The sequence below is a fragment of the Pteropus medius genome, unplaced genomic scaffold (assembly GCF_902729225.1).
Source record: "Pteropus medius unplaced genomic scaffold, Ma_sr-lr_union100, whole genome shotgun sequence".
Classification (NCBI taxonomy): Eukaryota; Metazoa; Chordata; class Mammalia; order Chiroptera; family Pteropodidae; genus Pteropus; species Pteropus medius.
The window spans coordinates 69,793-93,148 of NW_024354360.1; the positions used below are offsets into that span (position 1 = coordinate 69,793).

General features: G+C 41.7%; 1 protein-coding gene across 9 annotated transcripts in view; it reads right to left on the minus strand.

Moving 5' to 3' along the window:
• CDK20 (cyclin dependent kinase 20) overlaps nt 1–23,356 on the minus strand; it is a 39,276-nt gene that overhangs the window by 11,081 nt on the left and 4,839 nt on the right. For 7 of the 9 annotated variants that reach the window (XM_039852126.1, XM_039852127.1, XM_039852128.1 and 4 more), the window contains 4 exons: nt 17,040–17,077; nt 11,068–11,231; nt 10,534–10,652; nt 2,400–2,609 (listed from right to left, as the gene is read on the minus strand). In XM_039852126.1, the coding sequence (XP_039708060.1) occupies nt 2,400–2,609; nt 10,534–10,652; nt 11,068–11,231; nt 17,040–17,077 (531 nt within the window). Of the gene's footprint in view, nt 1–2,399; nt 2,610–10,533; nt 10,653–11,067; nt 11,232–17,039; nt 17,078–22,247; nt 23,290–23,356 lie in introns of those variants that run through there. The other 2 variants (XM_039852132.1, XM_039852131.1) reach the window with 1 other exon arrangement.

The window sequence follows — 23,356 nt, forward strand, 5'->3', positions numbered from 1 at the left end:
AACCATGTATCTATTCCTCAGATAATTTGTAACTGCCTTTTACATTTTGTTTTTAATTATTCTAAATGTATTTCAACAAATGGAGTGATGTGAGAGTAGCTTAGTTTCTCTTTCATAATGGTCAAGTGCTCCATTTCTTGAATAGCCCATCCTTCACCTACTGTTTTAGAAGAACATCTTTCCACAGACATTTACAGATGGAACTCAATCTGGACTTCTGTTCAACTTACGTAAAAACATCTGTTCTTATTGTCCAAGAAAATACAAAAATTTAAAAATGCACAGAAGACGGCAACATTCAAACAAGGTCATGAAAAGAAAAAGTGAGAAGCGACATGTTTTAGCTAATAAAACTATCCCTCCAAAGGACAACCAGTTATCAAAGACCTGTAGCCACACCCAACATGAGTTAAATATCATAAAATAAGATTTTGCAGATATGAAGGGACAGCCTGAACCAGAAACTCAACACTCAGAAGGAAAAAGGACAAAACACCAATATGTGACATAAGAGTTAAATTAATTTAGGAAAGATACTGAAGAAAAAGTTGTCTCAAGAATGAAGATTAACAATAAGCCTAAGAGAGAAAACATTCCACTGAACAAATAAGGGTACTAAAAAGAAAGAAAACAGAACACAAAAATGGAATAAAGAGCTAAAAAGAATCAGAAAGTGTCCAACAAGATAGTCAACTAAGGTCTAATAAACATATGACTGAAGTTCCTACAAAGGAAAAATTTAATAACAGAATAATATTTAAAATTCATATACAGCGAAACTTTCTAGAAATAAAAGAAAGCCTGAATCTATGTATTGAAAGGACTCATATGTTCCTGCATAAGCTGACCCAGCATGATCACTGCAGACATGTCACAACTACTAGACTTTAAAGATTTTTTAAAATCCTTTAGGCCTTTGATTTAAAAAATCCGAGTGTCTAACAAGGAAAGTAAGTCAGGGTACCAGTAGACTTTTCTACAGAAACATACACAGTGAAATAGTATTTTCACAAAATTTTAAAAAAGTGAGCAGGGATTTGGCTCCTAGCCAGGCCATCCTTCATCATCAGGACTACAGAAAAGCAGTGCTAAATGTGCCTCACCTACCCCTGGGATATCAAATATTAGACTTTTTCATGGATCCTTTAGGGCCCTGCTACTGAAAGGGTGGTCTGTGGACTGGCAGCACTGATACTCTGAAGAAGCTTGTTAAAAACTCAGCATCTCAGGCATCCCCAGAGACCCACTGAATCAGAACCTGCATTTAGACAAGATACACAGGTGACGTGTGTCCCATTAATATCTGAAAAGCACTTGTCCAAGTCTCTTACCCTCTCTTCCACATTTACCACTCTTGATAGCCCCATTTCTTTCTAGATAATTTCTTTTATCTTTCAGTTCACTAATCCTGTGTTCTAACTTTTTAATTGATGTATATAACACGCATATGGAATATAGCACAAAACACAAATGTAGCAAATATTCACGTCACTACCCAAGGTAAGAAACAGAACATTGCCAGTGGCCACAAGCTCCCCTCACCTCCCCAATTTCTGTGTGGTTTCACTGTCCACCCTGCTATCGAATCCATTCACTGATCTCTTGAGCTTTGTTATTCAGTTTTTCTGCTCTAGAATTTTTGCTTGGTTCTCTTCTAAATCCAGTATGTCATTTTTTATATCTTTAAGTTCTCTGCTAAAATTTATCTCCCCGATCATAGCAACCACAGGTGTTTTGGAGTCTGTAATAACTGCAATATCTGAGGCCTCTGTGCCTCTCTTAACATTGTCTGTTTATCCAGTTCTAGTTGGTACTATCTTAACTCTTCACGTGCCTAGTCAGCTTTAAGCATGTGCTGAATGCTGTATTTGAAAACAAATAGGGGTGGCTCCATAGTGTAGTGGTTAGCACGTCTGCTTTACATGCAGAAGGTCCTGGGTTCGCACCCCAGGTGGAGCCACGGACCTTACCCCGGGTGCGCCAGGCCTGAGTGTGCCGAGTGTGCCGGGGGTGCCAGGCCCCGGGGGTGCCAGGACCGGGGGCATGCCCCAAGCATGTGGGAGGAGATGCCCTGCCTTCAGAGATCCAGTTCTTAAGGGAAAAATGGCAAATCCATAGGTCAGGGGTGGAAGTGTGTGTGGGAAGATTAAAGAGGGAGGAAAAAAAAAAAAAGAAACAAAATTCCAGAAAAGAATTTTCATTTATCACCAGGTAACTGGAGTGCTGAACTGTAGCAGGTGCAATTACTGTTTACCCTCAGCCCAGCCTTACTCTGAGGTTGCAACACTTGATAACCCACCCAATGTTCCAACTCCCTGCGGCCCCACACTCCGACTTTTGTCCCCTTGGCTATAAGACAGCTAGCACCTACAGAGGCTCCTGAGAGCCAGGTCACTCACCAGCAGGAGGGGGCCCTCTGGATGGTCACAGGCCTCCAGTGCAGATGAGTGTGTAGGCAGAAAGAAGGAGGCTGACTCCCACCCATTTTCTGCTTCCCACACTTTGATTAGTCCCCGCTCGTCCACAGTGACAACCAGCTGTAGCCGAGGGTAGGTCACCAAATTCACCAGAGCAGCAGGCTGTAGAGGACTCGACCAGATCTCTGTGCCCTGGGCAACAACAAAATTAATATAAGAACTTATATAGAGCCCATTTATTTCATAAACACTTTCTTTTCATTCATTCAACAATCTCCAGTGCACACTGAGGACACACAGGTGAAAAGGGCCCGATCCCCACCCTCGCAGGACCCACAGTGTGGCTGGGAACACCACAGAAGTGGTGTTTCATGGTAGAGGAGACAGGTGTGTCCTGGAGAAGGACAGTGGTGGCTGAGCATGGGCATGTGGAGACTAGGAATTCTAGGTGGCATCTCCAGGAAGACCTAGGGTGAGGTCAGGCATGCACACTGGCTCCGTGTCAGAAGCACTTCCAGTGGTTACCTACAGCTCAGCTGAGGAAGGCTAGGCAGGGAGGCAGGATCCAACACTACACACCCCACCCGGGACCTGGCCATCCATGACTGCATACAGAGAACCTCCACACACAACATCTTGCTCAGTCCTGGGTAGTCCAGTTTCACATATAAGCCAATGGGGGCTTGTGGATATGAACAGTTTATGCTGCATAGCTGCAGCTGCCCCATTCAGCACATCCCTTCCCTGCAGTGGACCTAGTAGCACCACCACTGGCCAGCCCTGGCCCAGGCCCATGCCCAGAGGAAACTGGTGGTCCAGGCTGGGTTGGTTCCATGGTTCCTTGCAGGACTCTGAGAGCTGGATCAGAGAAGTCCAGGGCCCGGGTGCCAGAGGGCCCACGGTAGACTAAGACAGGGCATCAGAGAACCAATCCACTAACCTCTGTTCCCACGTTTCCCAGAGCTGCCACACAAGGTTTCGTTCCAATTTTGGGTTTCTACGATCCTTTTTCTATCACATTATCTTTTTATCATGATCTTGATCTCTTTTTCCTATCATATTATCTCAGTATTCTTCCACTAGTTTCTTTCTTCCCCCTCAGGTCACAAATCAACAATTAATTTCTGTTGCTCAAACAGCTAACATGCTTCACTGGCACAGAACTCAGCACTAGTGATGGGCAGATGGCGAGTTTTGGAAAATATGGAATATTTACTGGTGGTTAGTGGCATGAAGTGGGCAAATGAGCACTTAAACTCCTCTTCCTATTTCAGAATGGAAAGCAGCAGCCAGCACAACAGGGGACAGGAACACACCGACCAGTGATGGCCTGGGGACCCTGACTCCACTCAATGTGCCAGGGATCCGGGGGCAGTCAGAGGCTTTTGGTGACACCAGATACTTCAATGCTAGAGAAAGACAAACTCAAACCCTAGGATTCTCCAAGGGACAGTGAATAAAACATAGAGACAAATATTGTGAGAACAAAGAAAACGAAAAATTTTTAAAAGAATAATTATTGACTTTAGGAAAAGCAAAATGTTAGTTTACTTCATGGCTTAGCTGTGAAAAGCATTTATATAATTATAATAATATAAACAATCATGTCAGTATTTTGGGACAGGAAGGCTACCCTTTGTGGAGGCAGCAGGAAGAAAGTGAACCATCTTCCATAGAACTCAAGGGATGCCTAACATTTAGATGCCTAATTATCCCCTAATTTGGGGAACATTGATTCATCTGGGGTTGGGGAAACAGGAGAGGGCACAATTGGTTTTTCAAACAGGACTTTCAGAACTCTGACTCTTAAGCTGTGTACCACTGCAATGTTAGTGGCGTCCCGATCTGTTATTAATCTGTGACTGCAAAATGTTGCCATGCTTTTATTTTTTTCAAAAATACTGTCGTGACCTTTACAAATAAATATTTTAAAAATGTATTCCAGAATATAGGTCCAAAGTAATAACAAATGCTGGAGAGGATGCGGAGAAAAAGGGACCCTCATACACTGCTGGTGGGACTGAAAATGGGTACAGCCACTATGGAAAACAGTATGGTGGTTCCTCAAAAAAGTAAGAATTGATCTACCATATGATCCAGCAATCCCTCTACTGGGTATTTACCCTAAAGACTTAAAAAGTCATATCCATAAAGATATTTGCACACCAATGTTCATGGCAGTACTATTCACAGTGGCCAGGACATGGAAACAACTGAAGTGTCCTATGATAGATGATTGGATAAAGAAGCTGCGGTACATATATACAATGGGATATTACTCAGCTATAAGAAGAGATGAAATACTGCCATTTGCGACAACACGGATGGTCCTCGAGATAATCATGCTAAGCGAAAGAAGCCAGACAGCAAAAGTTGAAAATCACATGATATCACTCATATGTGGGATATAAACCTAAAAGCAACAAATGAACAGTACAAACAGAGACTCATGGACATGAACTATAGACTAGTGGTTTCCAGAGGGTAAGGGGTGGGAGAGGAGGTGGGAGGTAGATGGGGTAAAGGAGGTCAAATATAGGGGTATAGGGTGAGGGTGAAGTGCGTAAAAGGGATCAAATATATGGTAGCTGAAGGAAACTGGACTTTGAGTGGTAAACACACAATAGAATATACAGATGTTAAATTATAATGTATACTTGAAAATGATATAACTATTAACCAATGTTACCCCAATAAACTTAATTAAAAAAAAATATATATATATATATATAGATCCAAAAAATTTTAAATAAATGTTGGCAAACTGAACCCAGTGATATTATATAAAAAGACTCATCCACAGTGAGTATGAGGAAGAACCACACCATCACTGGCAATGGCGATGTTAAGGCAAAACACTTGAAAATTTAGAATAATTTTCTAGCAAAATATAAGTGATTCAGCTTGAGTGAAAAACAGGTAAAAACCTGGAGAGAAGAGGAGTTACAAAGGAAACTGAAAAGGCAGAGACAAAAGGCCCAGACACTTACTTCACAAGTGACTCAGTCCATCTCTTAAGAAACATATAATTCCTATCCTATTCCTTTTACTATTTCAGGTTATAGAAAACGATAGAAAGCTCTTGATGCCTTCTGTGAAAGTAGCAATAAAACAAAATACAGACAAATATAACTTTTAAGTACATTTAAGTATTATTATTCAGAGCCCCAGCAATATATTAAAAAAATTATATACTACGATCTATTAGGGTTGGTTCCAGAAATGCAAGGATAGTTTGAATAATTATATTTCAAATTAAGACTGGGGTGCCACAGAAAATAATCAATAAATGCCCCCAAAGCACTGGCACCTATTGCCAAATTTTAACAGCCATTCCTTAGAGATTTTTAAAAATTTTTTTAAAAATCTCTAAGTAACATAGGACAATGATATAATAAATAATATTTACCAGACACTAAAAGCAAATATCAAATTCAAAAGAGGTCTGTACAGCAAAGGAAACAATGAATAGAATGAAAAGGCAATATATGGAATGGGAGAAAATATTTGCAAACCATCTGTCAGATAAAGCAGGGGTCCCCAACCCCTGGGTTACAGACCAGTACTGGTCTGCAGCCTGTTAGGAACCGAGTCCCACAGCAGGGTGTGAGCGGTGGGTGGGCGAGCGAAGCTTCATTTATATTTGCAGCTTCTCCCCAGCACTAGCATCACTGCCTCAGCTCCACCTCAGATCGTCAGGCATTAGATTCTCATAGGGACACTGGTCACTGATGCTAAAAAGGTTGGGGACCACTGAGATAAGTGGTTAATTTCTAAAATACATAAGCTCCTACAACTCAAGAGCAAAAAACTAACAACCTGATTTAAAAATGAGCTAAAGACTTGAACAAACGTTTCAAACACATAAATGGCCAACAGTGTTCAAGGTCACTAATCTAATCAGGGAAATGCTAATCAAAACTCAATGAAACAGATCTCACATCACCCCTGTTAAGATAACTATTATCAAAATAAATAAATAACAAGTGTTGGTGAGGATGTAGAGGAAAGGGAATCCTTCTGCACTGTTGGTAAAATATAAATTGTTATAGAAAACAGTATGGAGTTCCTCAATTACAAATACAGCTACCTTATGATCAGCAATCCCACTTCTAGGTATTTATTCAAAGAAGTGAAATTAAGATCTCAAAGAGATATCTGCCCTCCCATGTTCAGTGCAGCAGTGTTCACAAGAGCTAAGATATGGAAACAACCTAAATATCCACCAATGGATGAATAAAGAAAATGTGGTGTGTGTGTGTGTAAACCCCCCACCACACACACATACATACAATAGAATATTATTCAGCATTAAAAAAAAAGGAAATCTTGCAATATTTGACAACATGGATGAATTTTAAGGACATTATGCTAAGTGAAATAAGCCAGTCACAGGACAAATACTGTAGGATTCTACTTACGTAAGGTACCTAAAATAGTCAAACTCATAGAGGCAGAGAGCAGAATGGTGGTTGCTAGGGGCTGGAGGAGAGAAAATGGGAGCAGATGTCTGACGGGTGTACAATAATGCAGAATGAATTAAGTCTTAGAAATCTGCTGCACAACACTGTGCCTATGGTTACTGTATACTTAAAAATCTGTTCAAAGGGCAGCTCTTATGTTAAGTGTTCTTACCACAGTAAAATAAAAATAAAAAAACTAAAGGCATACCTAGAAAAAAATCAGGAACAAGACAGAATGCCTATCACTATTAATCAGTTTGGTTTTAGAAACACTAGGTGAGGGACTAACAAATGAAAATAACAAATACAAATATTAGGAATTATATGATGAAAATACATTATTTTCATGTAATATAAATGTAGAACAGATAAAACACTATTATAAGAGACTTTATTAAACTGAGTAATACAAGATACAAATACAAAAAAATCAGTATTTTTCCTTTATATTTAGAGTAACAAGACAGAAACAAAAATAGAAAAATATCCCATTCTTATGCTATTACTACCATACTGTTTAGCAACTTACTAGCTATTATTAACAAGAAAATGTAAAAAGCCAAGAGTAAGTTTAGCGAGAGGAGTAAAGAGTATTCAAGACTTTACTCATCAGTTTAAGAGCTGGACAAATACAAACAGCTCATGTTTGGGGAAGATTTCATGCATTATAAATGTCAGCCCTTTCCAAAATGATTTATAAATGTAATGCATTTCAATCAGAATTCAAATTTGATTTGTTTTAGACCTCAAAAAAAATGGTTCCAAAGTTCATATGGAAGAATGACTATGAGGAAAACTTTGAAAACACAATTGTAAAGAGGATCTGCTCTACATCTAGATATTCAAAACTTTATGAAGCTAAATTATAAGCTATTCAAATAACATGACACCAGCACAACAACCATGCAAATAAATAAAACAGAAAAGAGATCAAAGGCCCAAATATAAATGAAAATTTGATGTATAAAATAGGAGGCAATGTCAGTCAGTGCAGAAAAGACTATTCAATAAACTGTTGAGGTAGCTGGCTACGTAGTTGGAATAAACTACAGGTAAATCCTACTTCCAATTAAATACAAAAATAATTCTTGATGAATTAAAGATAAAAATGTAAAAAAATTATAACCATTCCATTTTATTATTGGTTATTGCTGTTAATCTCTTTCTGTACCTAATTTATAAATTAAACTTTATCATAGGTACATACAGGAAAAAACATAGTACATATAGGGTTCAGTACTGTCCAAGGTTTCAGGCATCAACCAGGGGTCCTGGAAGGTATCCCTGGCGGGTAACGGGAGACGACTATAAATGCATATGGCTAAGTGAAAGAAGCCAATCTGAAAAGGCTATATACTGCACAATTCCAAACAAATGACTGAACTTTTTAAAAATAAGGTTCAAACAAATGCTCAAAAGTGTATTAAGGTTGGGAAGCCAGGCAGATGGGTATAGAGGACTCTGCCACTCAGAAACAGTCCCATTGTGGAAACAACAAACCACACACTAAAGGAGAGTTTGGTAAGCCCACTGCCCATTTTGTATTTTAGTTTAAAAAAACCCAAAAGAATATTTCATGACATGTGAAAATTATACGAAACTCACATTTCCGTGTCCATAATACGGTTTTACTGGAACACAGCACTCTCTTTTGTTTACTTGTTATCTATGGCTGCTTCTCCATTCCAACAACATTGTTGAGCAGTTGTGACAGAGATCACATGGCTTACAAAGCCTAAGATATCTGCTATCTGGCTCTTACAGAAAAAGTCTGCTGACCCCTGCACCAAAGCTCTCTCTGTTCCAAGTCAGACCTCTGTTTTGGAAACTATAGAACTGCCAAGCCTTCAGATCTTCCCGTGCAAGAGCTCCTAAACCTAAGCCTGCCCATGGGCGGCCACGGTCCACAGCCCGAGGCAGGTCTCTTCCCGGAGAGGCCTGTGGGGAAATGGAGCAACAAAATAGTAAAACAAACCCGTCACGTACACCAATTACCAGAGACTTCCACTTGAAATTAGAGTGTCAAACATCAACTTGTATATAAGAAAAACCAAGATAAACAACTGAAAAATTAACCATGGAGGAAAGAGAAATGATGCAAATAAGTGTATCTTTAAACAAAAAAAGAGCAATTGAAGAAAATGAAACTGTTTCTGGAAATCAAAAATGTTTCTATAAAGCAGACAACCAACAGACACTCTCTAAAGTATACAAATCGAGAAAATCTGCTAATCGAACATAAAAATTGATAAACTGATAGACACCAGGAAAACTAAAATCAGAAATGATTAAAAAAAAATGGTTGCCTCTGGGAAAAGAATCTGAGAAAAGTAGTAGGGAGACAGTGTTTTCACTTCTCACAAAGTATCTTTTTAGCTTCATTTTTCCTTTCATGATTCAAAAGCAAAACAAATGATAACCATGACTCATTCTACAACTGCTCTGGCTCCCCTGCTCTCATTGATCTTCCCTTTCCATGTCCCTATCCTGGTTTGCTTACAAGACCTGGTCTGTCATCCTGCATCTCTCTGGAATCCTGGGCTGGAGCTCAGCTGGGACTTTCAGAGACTCACTCACACATTGGCAGCCACTAGTGGCCTCAGGATCTCAGTTGGCCATTTCAAAGCACCACCCCGCATCCCTCTATCACCAAACAGAGCTCATACCACTTCTCTTTCATGGATGATAATATAAAGCCTAGGTGGGGCAGTGATCCCAAGGCCAGCACAAGGGTACCAGAATGCAGCTCCCATTAGCCAGCTTCCTATCCGGACTGAGAAGAAAGGCTCAGGTCACGCACGGTCAGAGGTTGCTGAGAACCTGGGTGCCCTCTTCACAGGAAGCGGGAGAGTTCAGAGAAGAGATCTGTGGGAATTAGGTGGAGCCTCCTTGAGCTCTGCTTGGGGACCCTACTCTGCTCTCTATGCACAACTTTCACGTGAAAGGAACCTGCCACTTCCAGCAGACCTGGGCCACGAAGATGAGCACCCACATCACCACAAGGCGTCAGAGGTGCCTTTGCATATCTAGAGCATCTGGAAACGTGAAGTAATCTACAGTTTTCCAGGAGAGGATCCATTATAGGAAATTAGTTTTTGTCTATGTGTGAGCCAGGCGGAACCCTGGATTTTCAGGGTGGACAACAAACTCAGAGATACCCTCCTCTCCTAGGCTCAGTCTATACTTGTATAAAATTAGGATAATAGTAATAATAATGAGAAGTCTGCTTAGCTGTTGTGAGAATCAAATGAGAAAATGGACAGGAAAGATTTTAGCTATGAGTGCCAACAACATGTAAAATACTAATCAAGTTATCAAGGTTTAACACTTAGTTTGCACGTAGGAGTGACTACAAGCTGCAATTCCCTGGGCACAACCATTCAGGGGGCTGCCGTCAGCTCCAATGTGGACAGAACTGAGCATGGCCGCTGCCATAGCCTGAAGCAAACAGCCTCCACTGGGCACTGCACAGCAGAAGTTAGGAGCATGTCATTTGCAATCAGTCAACTCACATTTCAAGTGTGACCTAGCATGGGGACTGAACCTCTTGCAACTCAGATTTCTCATCTGTACAATGGGGCTCCCACTCCTCTCTGTCATGGTTAAATAAGACCGAGGTCAGTACTCATCCTGTCCTCCTCCGGGCTGCTCACCTCTTGCAGATCCCAGGCACGCACGGTGCCATCTGAGGACACAGTGCACACCACAGACTTCTCCTGCCCATCAAAGCGGTACTCGTTGGTTGAGATGTAGGCCAGCTCATCTATCTCTCCTAAAAGAGAATAAGACTTTCAATGCACACTTGGATGCCTTAAATGTGAACACTGAACCTGGTGTAGGGGAGGTGAGACAATCACTCCTCTTTCTCTTTCAGCAGTAAAATAGGTGCTGGCTTGAGGACAGCAGTGGACAGCAAGGGCTAAGGCTTTAAATTTACGACTTGCATTTCATGCCCAGGACTGCCCACAACCTACCAGCCACATAACCATGAAATAGATGTAATGATCCCTTCCTCATAGAATTACAGTGACGAGCAAATGACATAACACAGATATAGAACCCAGAATGGTATGTACCTGTCAAGTGGCATTTCCCAACTCACTGGCTGAAACACAAAATCCCATGAGACTCCACCAGGAGAGTGAGCAGTGGGAAAGCGTCCAGCTACCACACTCCCCACTCCATACCTTTGTGCCCAGCAATGGCTTTGCAGATGAAATCCTTCTCTGGCCGTCCGGATTCCATTCGGAACTCCAGCTCCGATCGGCAGAGATAGTACTGTTTCCATGTTTGTGTGCCTAGGGTCATCTGGGAGTCTTTACAGGAGGACCAGCGTCTCAGACAAAGCTGCCTAAAAAACAGACCCACAGTCCCAAGCAGGACAGAGCAGTCATTAGAAGGTACTGTGGTATCAATAGGCCTAGCTTTGATTCTCGGTTTCACCACCTATTAGCTTAGACACTTCACTTTGCCTACACAGGCCTCGATTTCCTCTGCTGTTAAATGGGGGAAATGATTGAGAAGACACCGAGCTAGTACTCACCACGTCAGGTATAAGTGCTTTTTGTGTATCCAGTCAATCTGCAATAACAACCCTGTGAAGTAGGTCTGATCCCCATCCTATACGAGGACAGAGAGGCAGAGAGAGGTAAACAGCTCACCCAAGGTTATGAAGCCCTGGTCATGCAACTGGAATTAAAGTGTCTGCAGTTTTAAAGTACCCAGCTCTTACTGCTGAATTGTCTATTTCTCCCTTCAGTTCTGTCAGCCCTTCATGTATTTTGATGCTCAGTTATTAGGTGCATATATGTTTACAATTTTTAGATTTTGATGGATTAAGCTGTTTGTTTAAAATATCCTTTTTTGTCTGTAGTAGCACCTTCTGTCTTAAGGTCTATTTTGTCTAATATTAGCTTGGCCATTCCAGCTCTCTTTTGGTTACTGTTTGCATGGTATATCTGTTTCCATTCTTTTAAGCTTGAGTCTTTGAGTCTAAAGTGTGTCTATTATAGACATATGTCTATTATAGACATAAAGGTGGGTATTTTTAACCCCTTCTGCCAAACTTCTGCCTTTTTACTGGAGTGTTTAATCCATATATATTCAATATAACTACTGATAAGTTAGGATTTACATATGTCATTTTGCTTTTTTCTATATTTCTATGTCTTTTCCCCGCTCTTCTTCTATCATTGCCTTCTTTTGTATTAAATACTTTGTAGTACCTATTTTAATCCATTGTCATTTCTCATACCTTATTTTTTGAGTTCTTAATGGTTGCCTAGGGGATTACTATTAAAATCTTAATTTACGACGATCTAGTTTTGATTAATATCTATTAATTTCAATGGTATTCAAAAACTTTGCTCCTATATAGCTCCATTTCCTGCCCCCTCATTCATGCTGTTATTGTCATACAAATTAAATCTTTAAACATTATGTACCTAACAGAGATTTATAGTTATTGCTTTATGCAATAAAAGTTGTCTTTTAACTCACATAGGAGAAAAAGAGTCACAAACAAAAAATACACTTCATACTGCCTTTTATATATGCGTATATAATCACTTTATGGTGCTATTTCTTCACGTGGATTCAAGTTCTTGTCTAATGTCCTTAGGCTGAAAGATTCCTTTTAGCATGTCTTGCAGGGCAAGGTCTACCAGCAACAAATTCTCTGAGCTTTTGTTAATGTGGAAATGTCTTAACTTTCTCCTTCATTTTGCTAGACTAGAATTCTGAGCGACATTTTTTTCTCAATACTTTCAATATGTCATCCCACTACTTTCTGGGCTCCAAGTTTTTTATGAGAAATCAACCATTAATTTCATTGGGGTTCCCTTGTATATGATGAATTGTTTCCTCTTAATGCTTTCACGTTTCTCTTTCTGATTTTGGCTTTCAAATTTGATTATAATGTGTCTCAATGTGAAACTCTTTGCGTTTATCCTACTTGTACTCATTGAGTTTTTGGATGTGTAAATTAACATTTTCTATCAAATTGAGTAAGTTTTCAGCCATTACTTCTTTAAATACTTTCTTCCTTCTTCCCTTCCCCTTTCTGAGACTCCTATTATGCATTGTTGGTATGCTTGATCGTGTCCACAGGTCTCTTAGGCACTATGCATATTTCTTCATCTTTATATTCATTCTGTTCCTTAGACTGGATCTCAATTGACCTAACTTCAAGTTCACTGATTCTTTCTTCTGCCTGCTCAAATCTGCACTTGAATTTTTAATTTGATATCGTACTTTTCTACTCCATAATTCCTATTTAGTTTTTTATAATTTCTCTTGATTATTTTCTATTGAATGAGACATTGTCCTTCTACTTTCCTTTAGTTCTTTTCACATGGTTTCTTTTAGTTCTTTGTACATACAGTTGACCCTCGAATAATATGGGTTTGAACTACACAGGTCCACTTATAAGTGGATTATTTTTCAAAAAATACGTACAGTACTGTCAATGTATTTTCCTTATAGTTTTCTTTTCTCTAGCTTATTTTATTGTAACAATAGAGTATGTAATACATATTCAATTAACATACAAAATGTTAATTGGTTGTTTATGTTATTGGTAAGGCTTCTTATCAACAGGTTATTAAAATTTAAGTTTTGGGAGAGTCAAAGAGTTATATATGGTCTTTGATTGTGCAGGGGAGTTAGTGCCCTAAACCCCTTTAAATCAGCTATTTTAAGTATAGTTGTTCAAGAGTCAACTGTACTTAAAATAGCTGATTTAAAGTCTTTGCTTATATAAAGTTCCACATAATGTGGAACTCTGGAAATCTGATTCCCCCCACCCCAGCTTTGTTGTTGTTGATGTTTGTTGTTTGTTTAGTGACATTTATAAACTAATTCTGAAAAGTCTGTATTCTTTGTTATGTCTGGCCACTAAAGCCTCTGCTCAGTTAAATTAATGCTAACACCTGGATAGAAATTTCCTAAACATCTAGAACTACTAAGTCTAGTCATTGCCAAAGCTCTGTGTGCATGTTGGGGCATGTGTTCAACACTCAGTCAGGCAGTTGACTACTGTGCCTTAGCCTTCACTTCCTGCTTGCACAGAACCTCAAAGTCAGCCAGAAGTGAGAGTTTAGAGCCCTCTTAGGTCTTTCCTTAGTGCAAAGCCCTGCATGCACGCATGGCCTTCTAGATTTCTAGGAATATGTTGGGGCTTTCCAAAACCCCTAAAGATATCACATTCCTGTCTTTTCATTTGAAGTTTTTTTGGCTAGCCTACTGTTTCTATAACTGTCATCCATCAGCTCTGACAGCCACAAAGTTAATCAGTTGTTTATAATTGTTTTGACAAATGCCCCAAAGCCTTTTCACACTGGGTGAACTCCAAGTCAGGGAAAATAAAGAGCCAGCATGTGGGGTCTTCCAAGAAACACCAGACCGGTCCAGTAAAGACAATTCTGTGGTAGTGAGACTTTGAAGGTTTTCTAATCTCAGTCTTCCCCCTCATTGACATATATGTGCCATGCTCTGTGCTAGGCATCAAGAACCTTCTAACACAGCGGTCCTCAAAATTTTGGCACCAGGGACTGGTACTACTATGAGAATCTAATGTATGATGATCTGAAGTAGAGCTGAGGTGGTGATGCCAGCACTGGGGAGCAGCTGCAAATATAGATGAAGCTTTGCTTGCTGCCAGCTGCTCACCTCTTGCTGTGCGGCCTGGTTCCTAACAGGCCACAAACAAGTACCAGTCCGCAGCCCTGGGGATGGGGACCCTTGTTCTAACACACTGAGAAAGATTCAGTGCTTGTGTTGGATAAAGGTTTTTCTGTGCTTGCCAAAACTCTGGTCCAGAAGTAGTATACTGGCAGCTTGTGGGCAGAATGGGACGCCAGATTATATTGTTTGGCCTGCATGTGAACTAGCTGCCAACACATATAAATCAGGAGACTTCACATCAAAATCAGGTAAAAGCGTAAGGTCTAGCTATACTGAGCCCAAAGTCCCACCTGGCAAAATTTGTCTGGAGCTGCACAGAGCTGTACCCTTTAAAGAATGAGCTCTAAGCTCCACCGTGGTCTTCGCCATCCCTCTTATCTCCTGGATTCTGAGGCTAACTGTTAACTGCCTCACATCATCATTTCTGTATGTTGTTAATGTTCTTTTAGTTGAAATAAGAGGAAAGGGAAATTTCTTGTTATTCATATCTCAATCTAAACAGTGTGAAAATAAAAGCTAGACCAAGAAGATCATGTGGTTTAAGAAAAAGGGGAGATGGCACATTTCTTTGTGGAAATGAAGTCTATTTCTACATAATTAAGGCCATTATACATAAACCATAAGTAGGACCCACGACCAATATTCAGAAGAAATAAGAAAAGCAAATGATTTAACCAAAAAAAAAAAAAAAAAAGGAGACTGTAAACAAGTTAATGTATGAATGAATAAAATATGTGATATGCCTCTTAAATACAATGATACAGCAAGTAAAAAAATATCATGGCACCAAAACCTTTCAGATAGCAATTAATAACAAAACAATCTATTGTACACAACAGAAATTATATATCTTAAACAAAAGCAAATATTTACAATTTTACTAACCAAAAAGCTAGCTTAGTATGTTACAGAAATGGCAGAATTTAAAATGTGATGAAGCATTTAAATAAGTCACTTGCAGCATTTTTGATTAAAATTGTAGAGCACAGGTTTAACATACATGATCAGTTAACCATGTTCATTCACTGTATCCATAACAATTTCTATATGCCTGGTACCATGATAGGCATGATACATGCATGTGATCACGCTCCTGGAATGCTGCTGTCCCAGCCTCAAAAACATAATAAGCCCAGTGTTTTTATAAGAGCATAGGTCAAGGATACCATCCCAAGGAATAGCTTTATGCAAAAAAGTTTAGCACCAAATATTATGAAATAATAATGAACCAAAAACTGACTGTGACTTGGTTTGCAGACAGAGGCACAACAGTAACATATGATATACCTATGGAGATTAGGTGAAAAGCTGCTGAAGAGTTTTTTTAAACTGCTTACAGAAATATACTTACTCATGTCACACAAATGGAAATTCCTACCCCAGCTTGTCAGCAAAGATGAGAACAAAGATTACAGTTTGGGGCTGGTATCCTACCCATTTTAACAGGTGAACATTGCTCTTCAAGGGCTTCCACAAATAATTACACTAATCTAAAAGTCAATTCACTTATTCCTAGTAACACAATGTCTTTGAGAATCACATTTGGCAGGACAATCTTGTCTATTTACCTACAGATAAACTGATTTCCAGAACTGAATGTTATATCTAGAGTATATTCCTCAAATTGGTGAGATAAAGACAAAACCAATAAAAGTTCTCTTACTTAAAAAGTGACTGAAGAGAGTGACATCATTTTTCTAATTAACATTATTGGCAATAAAAAGTGAATGAAAAGCAACAAACACAACTCTCCTAGGATACTGAAACTAAGTATGGCGAGACTGGTATTCCAGAATTCTAAAATATCTTAATGTACAGTTATCCTAAAAATAACAACCATGAAGCCGAGATGCCCTCCACGTTGGGAAGGACTTCCAAGTGTGAACAGCTGTTTTTCATCGTGAGAGACTAAAACTAAGTACAACTCTTAGATGACAGTCAAGGCTATAGTGTCCTATACTCAGCAAGAGGTAGAAAATCTGACACTTATATCTTGAGGTAAAAGAAAAAATGTCAGGTTCCAAAGCAGAAATAAAAAGGAAAGAAAAATTTAATGATTTGATGATTAAAATATTTATTTTCAACTTTAATTTTTTGAATTTTATTTTTAAGTCCTAGTATCACACATGCTTATTTAACTATGTTGTTACACCAGTGTTGAATTAAAATAAAAGTGGTTTACATGTCTGACTTGTCTTCTGTCAGCCAGTTGTGTTCATTTGCTATACATTTTTGCCCCTGAGTTTGGTACCCCTGCCTTATATCAACTTCCCCCTCCATTAATAAAAAATCTTATATTTCAGTATACTATAAAAAGAGTCTTATGTCCTCAACAAGGGAGCAGTTTTCTGCTGGTAGAGGCTGTTGATTGTCCCTTCTCAACAGAGCCAGTGAGTACTCAAAAAACTTATCCAGTGCACATATCTCTCCTTTGCGGGACATTCTTCTGACCATATTTGGCTCTTCCTTCACTCACCTCCACAATTCCTTGGTTCTTGAAACCTCATTCCAGACCTAGAACAACAGGGGAGAGAAGAGAGTATCTGGTCAGTAAACATACAGTTAGTAGTACCTAGCCTGCCAGGCCCTGTGGAGGGGGCTAAATCAGAGTCAGCGCCACACTCAAAAAAACTTACTCTGGGGAATTAGAGACACATTCAAATAAAAACCACCACACAACGAGTGAGAAAGGAGCGAATGACCAACTTAATGGAGCCAAGAGGCTCAGAAGTGATTACTGATCAAGTCCCAAAGGATGGGTCATTGTACCTTAAAAGAATGGCTGAAGCATTCCAGGGAGACACAGAACTGCCTGGGCAAAGATTCAGAAGAATGAAAAAGATGGTGAGTAATTCACTTAATTAGAACATAAGTTCTGGGAAAAGGAGCTGGAGATTGGCTTATACCAATTCCCAGAAGTTGTAATAGCAAAAACAGTGAGAAGCTACTTGAGAATTGTGAATGGAAGAGTGGTGGGTCAAACTGTGTTTTAGTAAAATAGCTCTGGCTGCTGTGAGAAGGAAGGATTGAAAATGAGGGCAGAGCAACAGGTCCCATAAGAAGGCTGCTTCAATGGAGTAAATTAAGGCACTGGCCCAGGGGATGTCCTAGAGATGCCAAGATGGTACAAGGGAACAGCTGCCTAGGGGAGGACACTATGCAGGCCCTGCTCTACAAACTGCCCTCTGTATAAGTATGTAGAAGAGGCTCAGGTGGCTCCTGCATCCTGGAACTTCTTGGCCTCTCCACCTGGGCCACCTTGGACTCCAGAGCCTATACAGCTTCAGTGGGAACTAACCTGGAGCTTTCTGTGGCCCAGCCCCACTAAGGGTCCCATCCTAGAAATGTGGTTTTCCAGCCTCTGACAAATCCAACAACCATTGTCTGTTGAGCCCAAGGCCCCACTTCCATAGCCCCTGCTCACCTTCTAGATCAAATTTTCTCAGCCCTTATGAAGTCTTTTTGGCTGATAGGAATGGAATGTTTGTATTTTGCAAAATCAAGCCAGGCAAGAAAATTTATTCATTTCCCTTTTCTATAGTTCCCAGTTCAAAACTCAACTGAGATTTTACTTCCCACATATAAAGTTATAACATGTAATATAACCTACAAAATAAATGCTACCCACCTTTAAGGGTCCCTCTGTTAGATCCTGGCCTTAACTATACACCAACAGGCAGAGATTACTAACCTCATTTTACCTAATGGGAAGCTAAGACCTGGAGAAGTTGGTGCTATCAAAGGGTATAAAGGCACCTCCCTTTCAAACTCTGCCCCTATGCTATCCTCAGCCTGCTGCTGTTGTGAAAACAACCAACGATCCAATTCCAGCCCTAATACCTTGGTGGTCTTGGACAATGCACTCACTGAGAAACTCACTTTCCCTATTGGTAAAAATGGGGATGAAAAGCTGGCATTTCACTTGACACATTTAAAATTATAATTATAGAATTCAGTTAAGGATTTATTAATGTTTTTGAAAAATGACTTTAAAAAAGTATACTAAAAGTAAAGAAATCTATTTACTCAACAAATATTTAGAGTACACTAAATGTCAAGTCACATACAGGGTGCTAGAATCAGTATGATGTAAGACAAAAAACCCTGATAGGAATGAGTCTAGCAAGGAAAAGCAGACATTAAATTCATCCTACAGACAATCACCTATTTACAGTTGTGCTGAGTCCTAGGAAGGAAAAGATTAGTGCATCTGTAACAAGGGATGAAGTGCAGATGAGACTAACGCACTCAACAGGCACTTTGCAGAGCCAGGACAAAGGTGCAAGCGGCTGGGAAGGAACAGCCCTGAGCCCGCAGGAGGTCGCCACTCTAGGGGCGAACTGGGGGCGTGGCTTTCCAGGCAGGCCCCAGGAGGAAAATGCCAGAATATTCCAGCAGTGGGAAGAGAAAGAAAACAGAGCCCTAAGCCAACCTTAGAGGGTAACCCTGATGGCAGGGCGCCAAGAGTGGGGATGGGGTTTAGAGTAACCCTCCAGAGGCCACTAGCGCCCTCTGCCGGTCATGGATTCAGGGCCGCCGAACACTCGCTCCCAGATAGGGAAACTGAAGTCCGGGGTAGAAGGCCCAGACTTCGAAACCCAGTGCCCAAGAACCCTGCCCTGCCTCTCGCCGGGGTATGCTACCTTGTCCACCTGGGCGGCGCAGAGAAGGTCTCGGGCCTCCAGGAAGGAGAAGACATGCAGAAGCTCGTGCAGACCCAGCTGCGGCTCCATCACGTCCACAGCTCCAGCTCTGCCACGCCTTCACCGTGCTTCTGCCCCTCAGGCCAATCCTTGACCAATCCTCAGCGCTTCCGCCCCGCAGGCTAATCCCCGCCCAGCCCACCGCGCTTCCGCTCTGCAGGCAAAATCCGTCCAGTCCGTTGCATTTCGTCCCCGCTCAACCAATCCTCGTCCAGCCCACCGCGCATCCGCGCTGGTAGCCCAATCCCCTCCCCAGCCGCAGCGTTTGGCCGGCTCTTCCCGCTGCGCTTCCGCCCCATTCAATAGCCCACCAGCCTCGCTTCTCCCCAGCCTTCGATTTGCCTGACTTCACCCTTGGACCTCGCTTTTGCCCTGACCCTTGACCCGACACTCGCCCATCCCTTTATACTGACGTGCACCCTCGCCCTGGCCTTTGCCCTTGCACTGACCCTCACGCTGGACTTTATAGTGGCCCCAAACCAGCACCTCCTAAACCCTTGCCGTGGTGCTTGATCTTGCCCCTTTACCTCACCCTTGACAATACATACGCCCCTCTCTAAACCTGGCCTTTGACTTAGACCTCTCATCTGGTTCATGCTTGGCCTTCACCCTGACCATGTGCCCTTATCCTGACGCTGTCCCTCAACCTCACCCTGACCATCACTCTAATCCTTACTAGCATCTGTTATCCATGCCTACACTCATTCCTACACTCACCTAACCCCAGACCCTGACACACCCTCATCCTGAACTTTGCCCTGGCTCTAACTAAACCTGGTGCCTCTCTACCCATGACCACTAACTTGATCCTCATGCTAGCCTTGGGCTCTGACCCTGGACCTCACTCTAGACTTGGTCCTGCCCCTGGCTAAGTTCAGGTCAGTTAGTATAAGGGTGAAGGTCATGAACAAGTTCAAGGTTAGAGAGGGTCAGAGTCACAAGATGAGGGTAAGGTCAGGGACAGAGTGATAAGGGTCAGAATCAGAGTAAGAGTGAGTGTCCATTTCAAAGTAAAATTCTGTACCAGGTTAAGAGTGAGGATGAGACAGAGGTCAGTGCTGTGGTGAGTGTCAGAATCAGGTTCAAGGTCCAAATTCGTGTAAGGGAAATTTTAGAGCAAGGGTTATGGTCAAGATCAAGTTCAAGATAAGTGTGAGAGTCATAATCAAGGACAGGATCAGGGTCAGGATCCATTAGAAAATCAAAGTGAGGATGAAGGTCAGGGTGAGGTAAGTTTGAGAGTTGGACTCAGGTTGACAGTGAATGTCCAATTCTGTGTAGGATTCAGAGTGAAGGTCAGGGTGAAGTTGATGTTAAAGATTAGGGTGTCAGGTTCAGGGTTCAGATCAATGTGAGGATAGGGTCAGTGTCAGGTTCAAGTCTGTTTTCAGGTCAGAATGAACATGATATTGTCAAGGTCAATTAAAAGGTGGGATTCGTTTTCCATTGCTGCTGGAAAAAGTCAAGCCTTCCCTACTCTACCTTCTTGTACGCACACCCACCTGGATAATCCATGATACTCTTTCCATCTCAAGGTTTGTAGTCTTAATTACATCTGCAAAGTCCTTTTTGCTAAGATGACATTTTCATAGGTTAGAACATGGACATATTTGGGGGCAGGCATTATTCCACCTACCACAGAGAGTCAGTTAGGTTTACAGTCAAGGTCAGGTTCAAGGTCAAGATGTGGGTGATGACCAGGCTGAGGATGAGGGTCCCCATAATGGCGAAGGTCAATGTCAGTGTGAAGTGTGATTTCAGGTTCAAGGTCATGATGGGATTAGGGTGAGTCATTGACAACAGCCAAGTGAGTCTAGGTTCTGTTCAAGAGTCAGAATTAGGATGAGGATTAAGGTAGAGGTGAAATTGAGGTCTAGGTCAAGGTGTCAGGATCAGGGTTATGGTCAGGTTTGGGGTGTAGATTAGTTTCAGCTCGAGTGTATGGTGTAGCTCAAGGTCAGGTTCAAGTCAAGTTCGGGGTCAGGGTAGGTCAATATGATGGTCCTTGTTAAGGTGAAGATTCAGTTTACAGGCAGAGTGAAGTTGAGGGTCAGAATCAGATTAAGGGTGGTGAGTGTATCATTCATGAGTGCTCTGTGTCATGACCAGCATGACAAACTGTCATTGTCAAGGGTAAGTCCAGGTCAAGATAAGCGTGACAGTCACGTTAATGGTCAGCATCAAGGTCATGATGAGCATAAAAGTATGAATGTTAATTTAGAGGACCAGTATTAAGGTGACAGTGATGCCCAAGTTCATAGACAAGGTTAAGTTCTAGGTCAAGTGGAGTCAGAGTTATGGCAAGGGTCAGGGTTGATGCCAAGAATAAGGTCAGGTATGGGTGGGTAAGTGTCTAGCAAAGAATTAAGTGAGTACATCTGTCAGGGTTGGGGTGATGAGTAAGGGTCAGGTTCAGTGTAAAGCTTAAGGTCAGGGCAGGGTAAGTTTTAGGGTCTTGTGTGAGTAGGTTTGGTTGAGGGTCAGTGATCAAGAGTGTGAGTACAGGCTCCCATTATGTGGAGGTGAGAGCTACCAGAAATTGAGCTAGACTAGAACTTACAGATGTGGCTGGAGAAACAGGCAGAGGCCAGATCCCAGAAATTTCTTTAAAGGCATGAGACAGTCAGACTTTTCCTGAAAGCGACTAGAGTTTACTGTGTTTTGTATTCCCTCTAAAAGCAGTGACTGTGGCAGGGTTAGTCACCTCTTTTCCTCAGTGCCCAGATGGAGCACAAAATGAATATTTTAAGAATATAGATTACTAAGAATAAATTTCTCTAGTCTGTTTTTATCTATCCCTGAACCAACACTACTCTCAATTATTACAGCCCAATAAGTCTTGGTATCTGATAAGGTAAATCCTTTCATCATTTTTCTCTTCTTCTGTTTCTGCCTCCTGTTTCTCCTCACAACCCTTTCATTTTCATACATATTTTACAATTGTCTTATCGAATTATTAAATAAGAAAAACAAGAGCGGGATGGAATTGTATTGAGATTTACTGAATTAACAAATCAGTTCCAGGAATGCCTGTCTTCTTATCTGCTTAGTATCTCTGCATAAGGGGGTGGCACATCTGGTCCTGGCTCACCCTACTCCTGAGAGTGGAGCTATTTATAAACCAGATTAAGGTATTAAGTCTGCAACCTGAGCCATCCCTGGGCCTTGACTTCTGCTACCTCACCTCCTAATGGAAGCTCTGTCATACAAAGCTCTTAGGAAGCCCCCAGGACTAGAGTGGGGCCACTTTCCCACTCTAGTGGATGGGGCCACTTTCCCAGTGACCACAGAGAACCAAAGGCCAGGAGATGATGCCACCTCAGCCACTTCCCTCAATAGGAATGGAAGAGGCGCAGACACCAGGCAGACTACTTGGAGTTTTTATAATAAACCTCAGAACTGAACTAGCATTTAATGTCTCTGAGAATAAAAGCAAACCAAACGTCCCTTCCCACTTGCATTTCCAACATGAGGACATCTTACTCTATGTTCCTACAGATGGCTCTACCAGGACCATCCTTGACCAGGAAGGCAGCACCTGGAGAAGCAGCACCATGGCAGATACAGCAGCGGGCTCACTGTGTCTTTCTGATGGGTAAGTCAGCAGCACACAGATGGGAGGCTGAGGGCACAGCCACGGGTCTCCTTCACTGCTGGGGCTGGATGTCCTTATCACCTGGCTGGGACAGGACCAGGTATGGAGTGAGCCCAGGGTGGCTGTAGTGTGGCCATGGGGAGGCCATGGTAGGTAGAGTCAGGCTGGAGCAGAGGAACAAGAAACCCAAGTGGCCTTGGGGACGGAATGGTGAGGCCTGGTCCAGCATCTCAGCCCTCTGGGATGAAGGGCCGAATCAGCTCCGGATTCAACAGCGACTCCTCGAGGGGCCGGTCCACGTGGAAGTCATGAACGTGGGGGGGCCCTGGGTGGGCCTTGGGGGCCGGTCCCCCTGGGCGATGGGGAATCGGTAGCTCCGAAGGGTGGGCAGGCAGGGGAGCCGTGAAGAAGTACTGGTGCAGGAGGGCCTGAGGGTGGCAAGCAAAGGACAGCAGAAGGAAACCAGTCACCTATGGGTCCCAGCCTTAACTTGCT